The sequence below is a fragment of the Ambystoma mexicanum genome, chromosome 1p (assembly GCF_040938575.1).
Source record: "Ambystoma mexicanum isolate Mex_15411 chromosome 1p, UKY_AmexF1_1, whole genome shotgun sequence".
Taxonomy (NCBI): Eukaryota; Metazoa; Chordata; class Amphibia; order Caudata; family Ambystomatidae; genus Ambystoma; species Ambystoma mexicanum.
In genome coordinates this window covers 1,341,686,312-1,341,699,722 of record NC_090921.1, presented here as the reverse complement: position 1 = coordinate 1,341,699,722, position 13,411 = coordinate 1,341,686,312, and the positions used below count along the sequence as shown (strand labels likewise).

Sequence of the window (13,411 nt, the reverse complement as noted above, 5' to 3'; positions counted from 1 at the left end):
AATGTCGGAATGGCCCGGTAAATCGCATTTTTCAGGACCCGGACCTGAGTTTGGGGGTACCCATGCCGTTAAAAACGGCATGGCTACCTCCAAACTCTTAATGAGGACCATTGTATCCAAATACATTTTTTTGTGGATAACCTGAAACATAGTGGATTCGGCTCTTTTGAACCAACTTAAAGGCCCGTGCTTGGCAAGAACTATTAGTGCAGCCCTGAAATAGATAAGGGCGTCAGTAGGGCTCTGATGGAAGCACGACTCTAGCCCCGGCTTATAGAATCATACCACTGTCTTGCAATGCGTCTGTGGAAGGAGAGAGTTATCACCACCTCGCTGGCAGAAAGTTGAGCTGTCTATGTGACTTCCCAGAAAATCCAATGTGCTGGCTCAGTAGCCTCCCGCATACCTTGCGAGACATTATCAGGACGTCTGTGACACAAAGACCGCAATGCTACATGGTTCTGATTCATAGCAATAGTTTGGCAAGAAACAATATGGCTGCCATCCCAGGTGTGCCCACGGAGCTCACTGGAAGCTGATGAAAGCCGGCTAGAATGCTCAATGTCTGGAGCAGCCATTTCAGGACTTCCTCACACCCCAGTCACACTCCTCAGTGCCCCAGCGCACCCATCAGTCAGTCTTCTTTCTGTCTCCTGATGTCTCACAGCTGAATGAGAAGGAGTGAGGCGTTGGGGATAGGAGTGCAGACTGACAAGTGACAAGGATGACCTACCGAGGAGAATGAGGAAGGAGGATGGCATAGCTCTCAACTCACACGCTTTTGGCGGGTGTCACCCGCCTTGTAAAGGGCGGACTCACCCGCCAAGCCCCCTGCACGCCCATTCATTCCAATGGGCGTCTCACCCGCCAAAAACAAAATCGGGTGATTTCACCCGCCTTTGTGACACAAATGGTTGAGAGCTATGGAGGATGGTCTAAAATGGACGCTGCAATTTGTTCTGGTCCTGAAGTCTGACACGAGCAAGCACACTAGCAGATGAACAAAGTCTGGTGCGCTCAGGAGCAGCCCCAGGCTGGCCGCTGGACCTTGGCCGCCCACTGCACTAAACTTAGTAACACATTAAACCCAATTAGGGTTGCCTTCATGTCGAGCGCATGACATCACCTGCAGAGCAAAATGCGTTGGCTCGGGCACAAGTCGTCGTAAAAAGGTGGAATGACGCTGAAGCCAAGAGACGGCGCTGCCTCTCTGCCACCTGCCTGGAAGTTTCATTAAAGGTGCCAGTGGGGCCTTTGAGACCCCCCCCCCTGCCCACATCCAGCAGCCAGGTGACTGGCAGGCGGCCAGGATTTCTAGCTTTCTCGCGTTTGTGCTTCCAATTTGCTGTGTTGCTTTAGGTCCTGCTCCAGCGAAGGAGGGGCCTCTATGCCATATGGACTGGAGAGGATTTTAGGCCGGTCCTGATGCGACTCTCGCATTCATTGCAGTGCATCACTCTCTCACCAGAGAAAAGCTTCTCATCCGCAGGTCAAAAAGGGCCAACATATAACAATCTCATGTTGACATCTAGCGATCCATGCTGGATGCTCCAGTATTCTAAGCACTGTAGTAGGTTTATTATTACCCAGATGTATGTTGCTCAGACTGTTGACCTGCAAAGGGTAACAAGGGCCGAGTCAGCCGCGGTGGGATGCAAACCTAGGTTCTTCTGCAGGTTGGACGGAGATGTCTTGAGTGAGCTCTTAGGTCTACGCGCTAGCTTGCCACCATGCAGGCAGGCTGCACACTGCTATCTGGAGTTCCCTCAGTTCTCCACCCAGGTCCCACAATTCTGTGGCCATCACCTGAGTTCTGCCGCTTGAACCATGCGCCGGCTGAGCCCTTTCAAAGGTGTTGGATGACAGACAGTTTGACCGCTGCGTATGTGGCTTGCCCCCGAGAGGGCTCTAGTGCCTGCAGGTGAGGCAAGCATAACAGAAAGAATGGCTCTGCTGTCTTACCTGCAAACCTTTGCGCTCTGCGTGCCATGAGCAGCAGCTGCACTGTTGGTCGCTTGAGCCTTTGGGAACGCATGGCTCTGCCGTCTAAGCTGTGTAGCTAGACGGTATGTGTGGCTGAAATGTCTTCAGATGAGTGGATTGTGGCAAACCCCCTCCCTATAGCTTTGTAAATGCACAGAAACATGTGGCGGCTTATTATTATAATAATGAGGTGGGACATGAGACCAATAAAGCAGCAAGGCCTTGCTTCACATGGCCCTGAGGAAGGCGGTGTAACAGAAAAACCGCTGAAACAGCTAGCAAGTGGAGTATTGCTACTCAACATGCATGATACAAGGCGACGTTGAGCCTAATGTACACGTTGCTGCTCTTCTTAACAAGGACAGGGGCAGGGTTACCCAGAATTTAGTAACAGCAATACATCTTTACGTTATGGGTATCAAGTTGCTCGCAAAAAAGGTGGTAGGGTCCCGAACAAACACGAATGCCCAGAGATTTGAGGAAAGGGTTTCTAAATTGCTTTAATAGCCCAAGTAACAGTAATTTGATGAAATTATAATTTATAGAATTTAATCCGAGCAGAACTTGGAGCCATGCCACTGTTGCACCTTCCTAAGTTAATTCTTTCCACCCCTTTTTCTTTTCTATGTACAGCTTTTGGACTTGATTTATTCCGTGAAAGATGAGAGCAGCTAATATCGAAATGTGTTGGGGTGAGATGATTAATGATGCTGTGGAGATCTCGCGGGATGCTTATGGGGGATCCTGCTAGCTGCCTTAAAGTCTCTGGGATATATCGTTCCATAAGAGTCTAGTTTTCACAGTCTACTGATTTAGATTCAAGCTGCTTCTTTGCTTTATTCTCAACTTCACTGGTTATCGCCCAGCTGCTTCCTTTTGGTGCCAACCACTTTTTTTAGGGGTCGGGGGGGGGAGGGGGGGGTGTATTAAGATCCAGTGGGTTGCCATCTAGGGCAGAAAATATGAAAACATCTTTAGACTCGCTCCTACTGTCAACTAATTCCCTCCCTCTTGGTTAGAGCTGATATTAACTTTCACGTTCTCCAATCATCAGCAAGTATTTATCCCCTCTTCCTCAGGCCCATGTTTTATTAATCTCTGGCAGCATCCATGTTGTGCAGGCACTCTTGGATGGTTTTGTGCTGCCTTCTCCTTCTCTGAATATGGCCGCCACCAATGTCTGAGATGTATATTTCAGGCTGTTCACTTCTTTGCTTCTCTGCCAGTGTTTGAACTAATGCCCTCGGCAGGGTCGTGCTTCCTCTCCTCTTTGTTCGGATCCGTTTGGGGGGCCAGTGTTCGACATATCGGCTTCAGCAGGCGTTTGTTCTTCTCCTTCTCTTTATCTGGGTCTGCCTCCTCCCAGACATTGCCTTTTGAAGCTTGGTTTTCTCTGATTCTTTGGATCTAGTCTCTGCCAGTCTCTTCTTTTTGGTCTCTGCATGTGTTTGAGATATAGCTCCCTGCAGTCTTATCCTTGTGTTTTCACGCCGGGTATCCTTCCCTGTGCCTTCTTCCTTTAGGATCCTTCCCCATTGTGCTTTTTCCTGTAGTGTCCTTTGCATCTTATGTGGAGGGTTTGATTGCTTTTTCTAATTTACCCTGTTAGGCTACTCCCCTTTCCTCTTCATCTCCGGTCTCTGATGGGTTTCCTTTCTGGACTGATTTAAACCTTTCTGTTTGTGGTTTGACCCATTGAGCAGCTCCATGATGGGAAACAAGCCTTTAAAGATTCCACTGCTACCTTGAAGTCCGGGGAAGGGTTGCTGTTTGCACGAGGCTTGTCTTTGGAAGCCAAATGCCTCGGAGCTGGAGTGGCAGAGTCATGAATTAAGTTTTCATGGAGTGAGTAAGTGGTATTATCATGAGGAGAGATGTGAGAGAAGTTGTATTATACCCCATTTTCCTAGCAGGCTATTAGCTTTCCGTCATTGACTTGGATAGTTCCTGCTTTTCCTAAGAAGGAAGGAAAATGGTGGCGAGTGAGTCCCTCTCTGTCTTTATCATCTGAGTCAAATGGGGGGGAAACGTGGTCAAGTTGTCTATGATATGATACAGTAGGTTATTTATAACCCGCTTAACACCTAGAGGTTTCTAAGCGCGGACCCGGGGATCGAACCTGTGTTGCTCAGTGTCGTCTTGCTTCCAAGGCGAGCACGTTGCCCCTGAGCTATCATCTTGAGTCTGGAGGATAAATACTGGGCATGCTGCTTCAACACCTACTACAGCTTCCCTGGTAAGGAGGAGGTGTGGCTGCATTTCCGGGGTTGGTGTACCCAGTGGGAGCCTGCAGATTTTAAGCAATAATGAGGGTTTAGATGATGTCTCCTTGTTATGACCTCTTCTAGATCTGCTCAGAGAGCTGTAGACTAGGCCACTTTCATAGACGGTAGACGCGGAAAAGAAAGCGGTGCTCCAATTAGGTCTCCACAGTACCTGGCACTAGGTATTACCCAAATTGTTCGAACACAATTGTTCGAATTACCTAATTGACCGAAAGTCAAGGGTCCGAATTGACCTTTGCACAATTGACCATACATATATATATATATATAATGGGGGTTGCGGGGGTTTCCCTGAGCATATATGTAACAATTGACCTTCACGATTTGGGCAATTGTGTAAAGGTCAATTGTGATTCGAACAATTGTAGTTCGAACAATTCGTATACAACCGGGCACTAGACTCTAACCTATCAATGTAGCAAGTCCTGCTGCACATTGAATCCAAAACATTACCTCCTCAAGGTGGCACTTCCCACCGTGGCTGGGATGTCATGGTCCCCAGGGCCCCGTGAGGTGAAATGGTCGGGTTTGGAGAAAGTGACATGGATTTTACAGAACATTTACTTTTTGTTTTACATAACAGCTGACTTTATAACACCTCAGCTAGGCATTTCACTGCCAGTAAGGTATATATCTTCTTAGGCCCAGGGTTATATACTTAATATTGCATGGGCGGTGCCACGTGTCGGAACTATCGGCACAACGATTTACCAAATACTACAGTCTCTCTGCAAAATCAATTGGCATTCCAATCTTTAAGGGGTTATTTGATGGTGAAATTGTATCAGAATTTGCCCTGTTTTATTTGTTAATATTATATCAGCATATGCTGATAACTCCCAAAGTGGAATTTTGTATTTGGCAAAAAATAATTGATGATGATATTGATGATGCTTGCACTACTTGTACTTCAACTCCTCTTGCTAGCACTTCTACTCACTTTTAACTTCCTCCTGACATTCCTCTGGCTCCTCCTCCTCCTGCGTGCATCCTTGCGCCTCAAAATCCCTCTGCTAACACCCCTTTGCTCTCTGTTCCAGGTATTGCATTGGTGTCAGTGTTCCCGCAATAAAGATGTCTTCACGCGCCGTCAACCGGGATGATGCTGAGCGCTACCTGTTTGTGGACCGGGACTTCAAGGGAAACCAGGCCACACAGGCAGACTGGACTGCCAAGCGGCAGGTGTGGGTGCCCTCAGAGAAACATGGTTTTGAGGCGGCTAGCCTGAAGGAGGAACGGGGTGATGAGGTGGTGGTGGAGTTGGCAGAGAATGGCAAGCGGGTCACAGTGGCCAAGGACGACATCCAGAAGATGAACCCACCCAAGTTCACCAAGGTGGAGGACATGGCGGAATTGACTTGCCTCAATGAGGCTTCCGTGTTGCATAATCTGAAGGACCGCTACTACTCTGGCCTCATTTATGTGAGTACAAACTGCTGCATGTCTATTTACCGATGTATAATGTATCTTACAAAACTGCTTTCTACCCTCTGACTGGCAACATGCACTGTATGTTGCACAACCATAAGCGTGAGCCACTGTCATCCCTGAGAGTTACTCAAAGGGAAATGCACAAAAGTACAGTCTACTTCTCAGTGACCAATAGTGGTTATACAACCATGAATGCAAAGCTTATATCATTTTTTGATGAAGAACAAAAATGGTTCAAACTGTATTCTTTTAGTTGGAAAGCAACATTCATTGCTATTGTCTCCATTCCCATTGCTGCATTCTGCTATCTGGAGCTTTCATCCCAAAGTGAAGACACAGGCAGGGGTGTGGGCAACAACCACTGCTGGCTGCAGTGGTCCATTTACAATCTGGGATTTATGTAAGGACCTGTGGGCAGTGGCCATTGCTGATTGACGACCCGCATCTTCTGCTTCTGCCTTCATTGTGGGATGAACATGCTTGATGGTGACTGATTAGGGGCGGTGTTCACCCTGCTCATTACACTAGGACTTATCCCCCTCTATTTATTTTCCCTGACTTTGAAAACATTTACTTTAAGTCTCTAGTTTACCTTAATTACTCTCCACTTGGAGGAGTGCCAACCAGAGCGGGCCTTGCCTCTAATTATTCAAACGCATGTAGATTTGTATTATTTTGTGTTATTTTCTACCCACAGTTCAGGGGTGCCAGGACCTTCCAATAACGAGCACTAGTTTCCTTTCACTGTTTCTATAAAGAGGGTGTTCTCACTGATATTGTTTATGTACAGTTTCCACTTGGGCATTGATTCTGGGACGATAGGCCTTGAAAAAGTGCTGGTAAGGGAGGTGGCTGCGGATGGCAAAGGGAATGTGTCTTTTCTACCACACTTGTATGCAAACTGTTAGGCCCACTAGAGTCCGTATCGTATCCCCCCCTTTCACCAAGTGTGTCCCACTTTTCCTCTTTGTTCCTTGATCCCGGGACATCATTCTGCCTTTGTCTGTTGGGTGGCTGTCTTGGCAACTGAGATGGCCACCACATCTTTGGTGAGTATGGCTGCTTACATGGCATGTGGAGAGAAAAGAGTTCTGCACCAAGCTAAAATAAATGAACACACAAAAATGTCAATACATTTATAAAATACACAGCAGTGTCAGTTTATACTGAATTTCCCAGAGCAGAGCAGCTGAGAGCAAAAGGAGTAACCTGCAGCACCTCCATGAAATGTGCTGTAACGCTCACCTGGTTCCCACGGGGGCGCTGGTCTAGTCTGGATTGCTGTGGCCTCTTCTAGCGTGATGCGCAGAACCCGGAACACCGATTGGACAGGACCTCCAAATCGTGCTTGCCTAGCCCGTAGGAATATCCTTCTTATGGTTTGGAAGGACGAACTCTCCATCCTGCTTCTGGTGCAGGGGCGCGTGTTCGTCCAGTTACTTCACTGGTTTTCAGAATGGCGCTGGCAAAATCCACTTGACTTTCCTGAGCGATGCGCCGTAAGTATGAAAGTTCAAAGTTCAAGTGAGGCCCCCTTTATGTTGTCTTTCTAACCTGTGATCTGTCCTTTATTTCAGGTGCAGAATGAAGGCGATGCGTCGAGGGGTTAAACTGCCGAGGTGAGAAGTGATGAGGGTGATCCCTCTAAATGTCCTTATCATTCCCCAGAAATGTCTCTTGTCCTTTCCCCCATAGGGGCCGGGGTACGGTACCTGCCAACGGGGCGGCGGCGGCCCGAAATGTGGAAGAAAAGCCGGTAAGTATTATGGCTGTTAATCAGGCTTTCCTTCTGTGTTCCTTCTGCTCACCTTTTGTTTCTTCCTCTCTCCCCTAGGTGCAGAGATGTGGCGTCCGATGCTGACAGCCGCGATGGAGCCGGGAGATGTCTCGAGGACAGGTGAGTGAAGCGTGGCGCTGCAGCGAGCAACACAATGCTTTTAAATGGAAGTCTTTCTTCAGGGATGCTGGCGAGAAGATTACGGATGCAGGTAAGAAGTTTGAAATAGTCCTTGGTTTTCACCTTTCTCTTCTCTTCCTTCCTTGCAGGTCTTCCAGGTTCGAGGCGGGCGTGGCCGGAGTCCAGGAGCAGGAGCAGACACGGTGAGCGTTAAGCTGCAGGAAGCAGAACAACGCGAAGCATGAGCTGCTGTCTGGGCGTGGCTTAAATAGCCTCCAAAGAAGTCCCAGGTATGTATCCTTCCCCAACTAGATATGTATCCTTCCCTGGCCACGCCCGAGTGAAAAAATAGTCCCTATGAAAAAAATAGTCCCTTTCAGGTCTCAGGGAGGCCTGAAGCGTGCATGACGCATGGTCTGCATCAGGTAAGTGCACAAAACACCTCCCTTTATGAGCCTGGCGCCAAAGGCGCCAGGACTGATGTCCAAAGAGCCCCTATAAGGGGCCGCTGGACTTTTACCCGAGGGCATGATGCCTGCTTCCGGGGGTGCTGGGCCTGGCCTGGTGCTCCGGGGGTAGGCATCATGACAGCACTCCCCCCCCAAGGCCCCTCCCAAGGTCGTTCCTTCTGGAGGTTTCGGTTTGTTTGGGAAATTCCGATGGAACCTTTTTACCAGCCGAGGTGCATGTACGTGATCACTGGGTTCCCAAGACCTTTCCTGAGGCCCGTACCCTTTCCAATCAATTAGATAGAGAAAAGTTTTGATTTTGAGATCTTAGAATCCAAAATGTTCTTCACCTCGAATTCAGGCTCCCCATCTATCTGAATCGGTTCTGGTGGCTTTGTTAATCTGGTTCCTGGGTGCACTGGTTTCAAAAGTGACACATGAAAAACGGGGTGAATCCGCATGTTAGCTGGTAGATCGAGCTTGACTGCCACTGGGTTGATTATAGCTTTGATCGAGTAAGGGCCTAAATACCTTGGATTAAAAGTTCGAGGCCCCTTGAGTGATAGGTGTTTAGTAGCCAACCATACTTGATCCCCTATTTGGCATGGAGGCGCCTCTCTTCGATGCAGATCCGCATTCTTTTTGTATTTCCCTTTCGCATGTTGCAAATGTGCAGTTGCATCCTTGAAGGCTTGAGTAATCGTAGAATGCAAATGGTCCACTGCGGGCATTTCAAGGCTCAGAGGTGAGCCCAAGTCTGAAGTACGAGGGTGATGTCCATATAGGGTATAAAAGGGGCTCTGACCAGTTCCAGAGTGTATCGAGTTATTGTATGCATATTCTGCCACCCATAAAATGTCCTTCCAATTACCCTCCGATTGGTGCAACATACATCGTAGATATTGTTCAAGGGTCTGGTTCGTTATCTCCGTCTGACCATCGGTCTGTGGGTGGTGGCTGGTCGAGAGTCTTACGTCGATTTGTGCCAGTTGACAACACTTTTTCCAAAAATGAGAAATAAACTGGCTTACCCGATCGGAGACTAGTATGGACGGGAATCCATGCAAACAGATGATATTTTTGAGGAATTCTTTGGCAAGAACAAAGGCTGAAGGTAATCCTTTCAACGGAATAAAGTGGGCCATTTTGGAAAATAAATCCACCACGACCAGAATAGTATTGTAACCATTACAAGAGGGCAGGTCCGTGATAAAATCTAGTGACAGGGTGTGCCAAGGTGCTGGTGGAATGTCTAAGGACTGAAGAAGACCGGCGGGTCTTGTCTTTTGACCTTTGTTTTGGGCACAAACTCCACAGGACATCACAAAAGATTTAATATCCTTTCGCCAGGAAGGCCACCAGAATTGTCGTTTAACCTTTTCCTCTGTTTTGGCAATGCCAGGATGTCCTTCCATCAGGGTATCATGATGACGGGAAATAACCAGTTCTTGCAATTCCTTTTCTGGCAAAAATAAGCGTCCTTGGAAGTAAGGTAAGCCATCCTTGACTGAAAAGTTAGACCCCCTTTTTATCCAATCCTGCAAGGCTGAAGAGTCCAGGAATTGTTTCACTCGTGCTTGAATGTCTTCAAGGGTTTGTAAAGTGGTTATCCCCAAAATTCTTTGTTCGGGAATTATCGGCACAGGTTCTGAGTTTGTGTGTATTTCTTCCATTCCAATTCGGGATAGAGCGTCCGCCTTACCATTCTTATAGCCGGGGCGGTAGGTGATTACAAAATCGAACTCAGCAAAGAAAAAAGCCCATCGGAGCTGTCGAGACGATTGAGCCTTGGCAGTTTTTAAATATTGTAAATTTCGGTGATCAGTGATCACGGTGATGGTATGCCGGGCGCCGAGGAGATAATGCCGCCAAGCCTTGAAGGCGGACTTAATGGCTAATAGTTCCTTATCGGTGATCGCATAATTTATCTCCGACGGCGAGAACTTTCTGGACCAAAATGCTACGGGGTGCAGTTGGTTGGTTTCAGGGTCTCTCTGAGACAGGACAGCTCCCATGGCTAAGCTGGACGCGTCGGTTTCAACTATATATGGGAGATCGGGACGCGGGTGCTTCAAAATAGGTGCGGACGTGAACTTAGCTTTCAACTCCTGAAAGGCCTATTCGGCTTCCTCGGTCCATTCAAAACGTTTATTTTTTCGCAAGAGTGCAGTGATGGGTTGCACCACATGTGAAAACTCCGGGATAAACCTGCGATAAAAGTTGGCAAAACCAAGCATGCTTTGGACACCTTTCACCGAACTAGGTGATGGCCATTTGAGGATGGCATCCACTTTCCGTGAATCCATTCGGCCCCCTTTAGGTGTCAGGATGAATCCGAGAAACTCAACCTCGGTGGTATGGAAAACACATTTTTCGAGCTTGGCAAACAGTTTGTGCTGGCGCAGTTTCTCTAGGACGGCCCTGACATGCTTTCTGTGATCAGATTCTGAAGAGGAGTACACAAGAATGTCATCGATATACACGACAACACAGACATCGATGAGTTCCCGAAGGACATCGTTCATGAAGAATTGGAAGGCTGCAGGTGCGTTGCACAACCCGAAAGGCATCACGTGGTATTCGAATAGTCCATATTTTGTACGGAAGGCCGTTTTCCATTCGTCGCCTTCTTTTACTGGTACCAGATGATAAGCCCCCCGGAGATCTAACTTGGTGTATACGAAAGCGTCCTTCACCTGGTCAAGGAGTTAAGGGATCAGAGGCAGAGGGTAACGATTTTTAACAGTTATCTGGTTCAATGCGCGGTAATCGATACAAGTTCTAAGGTTGCCTTCTTTTTTAGGCATGAAGAACAAAGCTGAGGATGCCGGGGACTTTGACGGGCGAATGAAACCATTGGCGAGGTATTGATCTAAATATTGTCTCAAATGCAGATTCTCTGCTTCAGTAAGGGCGTAAATCCTGCTACAAGGGGGTTGTGCACCGGGTACCAGATCGATTTGGCAATCGTACGATCTGTGGGGAGGTAACGTGTTGGCCTGTTCCTTTTGGAAGACGTCCTGAAAGTCTTGGTACTCTGGAGGTAGTTGCACGGGGACAGAGGTTACTGATGCTAGATTAATCTTTGGATTTTCTGGGTAGCAGGTTTGTGCACAATCCGGGAAGGTTATTCTCTTCGCTCGCCAATCAATTCGAGGATTATGTGTCTCTAACCAAGGGTTTCCGAGAATAAGCTGAAACTGTGGAGCCTTGATTACATCAAACACAACTGCCTCCAATGGCCATCCAGACCTACAAGTGTCACCTCAGCTGTGGAATGTGTTACCGGTCCAGAGGCAATTTCGGTTCCATCTACTGTGGTGATGACATCTTTGTTGGTTTTAGGACGCAGAGGGAGGTTTATCCTAGAGACCAATTCTCGATCCACATAGTTTCCTATAGCCCCGCTATCGATGTATGCCTTTATAGCATGCAACCGTTTAGGCTGTTCCGGATCTACGAGGACCATTGGCACAATGAAATGCGAGGTCTGAGAGTTAGTTTTCAAGCTCGGCAAGCGGACCCCTACGCTTGCCGTGCGTGGTCGTTTCCCGATACAGAGTTTCCATGGATTTTATCAGCGGCTCCTACCACCTTCTTGGGCGGCTTACCCGGGCAATCTCGTAGAAAGTGTCCAGAGGACCCACAATAAAGGCATATTTGCATCTGTCGTCTTCTTTCCCGTTCTTTTTGAGTTAGGGGTCCTTTAACACCTCCGATTTGCATAGGCTCCGAGGCATCAGCCCCCTTGTGGTTAGCGTGGGTCTTGGCCAACACCCGGGTTTCAAACTTGGACCAATCTGCTTTTCTGTTTTGCAGCCTGTGATCCAATTGGACCACTAAGTCTATATATTCAGTGCATTCTTGGGGCGGATTTACAACTTGTGCCAGGACATCTTTAAGTTCTCCGCGTAGACCTCGATAGAATAACGTGATTCTTTTATCCTCTGGCCAACCAGTTTCCACAATTAGTCTATTGAAGGTTGCAATGTAGGATAGAAGGTCTTGATTGCCCTGTCGCAGAGATAGAAGTTTGTCATCCAGAGCCTGTCCCTGGGAGTGTTGAGCAAATAACCTTTCCATGCTTGTTTGAAATCCTTGAAAATCACGAAGAATCAGGTCATCTTGAGTTACCAGTGGGACTGACCAATCGGCAGCACAGCCGCTGAGATATGACAACACAAAGGCTACCTTGGTCTGATCATTAGGGAAGGCCCCAGGTCTGCATACGAAGTGCAAATGACACTGATTCATGAACACGGCGAATCGTTTGGGGTCCCCAGCAAAGCGTTCAGGTGGGGCCAGCGGCATGTTTCCAGGTAGATTAATCTGTACCGGGTTACTGGAAACCACAGGAGCGGGGTTCCCCCCGGAACCGGGTAAAGGAGTTTGTCCAGCTTGACCTTGCAAAAGCTGTCTAGCCAGGTCATCAGCTCTATCCTTTATTACAATCACTTCCCTCCTGAGGGCACTAGTCTCTTGATGAGCGGCGTGTACTTCGGCCCGTAATTCCCCCAGTGATTGGGCCAACTGGTCAGTTTCGGAAGTTTCCATAGCGCCTGGGTGGGAATTTGTCGGAAGGCTTCGCGTTCTGTAACGCTCACCGGGTTCCCACGGGGGCGCTGGTCTAGTCTGGATTGCTGTGGCCTCTTCTAGCGTGATGCGCAGGACCCGGAACACCGATTGGACAGGACCTCCAAATCGTGCTTGCCTGGCCCGTAGGAATATCCTTCTTATGGTTTGGAAGGACGAACTCTCCATCCTGCTTCTGGTGCAAGGGCGCGTGTTCGTCCAGTTACTTCACTGGTTTTCAGAATGGCGCTGGCAAAATCCACTTGACTTTCCTGAGCGATGCGTCGTAAGTATGACAGTTCAAAGTTCAAGTGAGGCCCCCTTTACGTTGTCTTTCTAACCTGTGATCTGTCCTTTATTTCAGGTGCAGAATGAAGGTGATGCGTCGAGGGGTTAAACTGCCGAGGTGAGAAGTGATGAGGACGATCCCTCTAAATGTCCTTATCATTCCCCAGAAATGTCTCTTGTCCTTTCCCCATAGGGGCCGGGGTACGGTACCTGCCAACGGGGCGGCGCCGACCCGAAATGTGGAAGAAAAGCCGGTAAGTATTATGGCTGTTAATCAGGCTTTCCTTCTGTGTTCCTTCTGCTCACCTTTTGTTTCTTCCTCTCTCCCCTAGGTGCAGAGATGTGGTGTCCGATGCTGACAGCCGCGATGGAGCCGGGAGATGTCTCGAGGACAGGTGAGTGAAGCGTGGCGCTGCAGCGAGCAACGCAATGCTTTTAAATGGAAGTCTTTCTTCAGGGATGCTGGCGAGAAGATTCCGGATGCAGGTAAGAAGTTTGAAATAGTC

General features: G+C 48.3%; 1 protein-coding gene across 5 annotated transcripts in view; it reads left to right on the top strand.

Moving 5' to 3' along the window:
* The window catches only part of LOC138454056 (myosin-10-like), a 623,027-nt gene that overhangs the window by 277,903 nt on the left and 331,713 nt on the right, over positions 1-13,411 (top strand). For all 5 annotated transcript variants that reach the window (XM_069607013.1, XM_069607016.1, XM_069607014.1 and 2 more), the window contains exon 2: positions 5,309-5,690. In XM_069607013.1, the coding sequence (XP_069463114.1) occupies positions 5,343-5,690 (348 nt within the window). In that variant the 5' untranslated portion in view covers positions 5,309-5,342. The remainder of the gene's footprint in view (positions 1-5,308; positions 5,691-13,411) is intronic.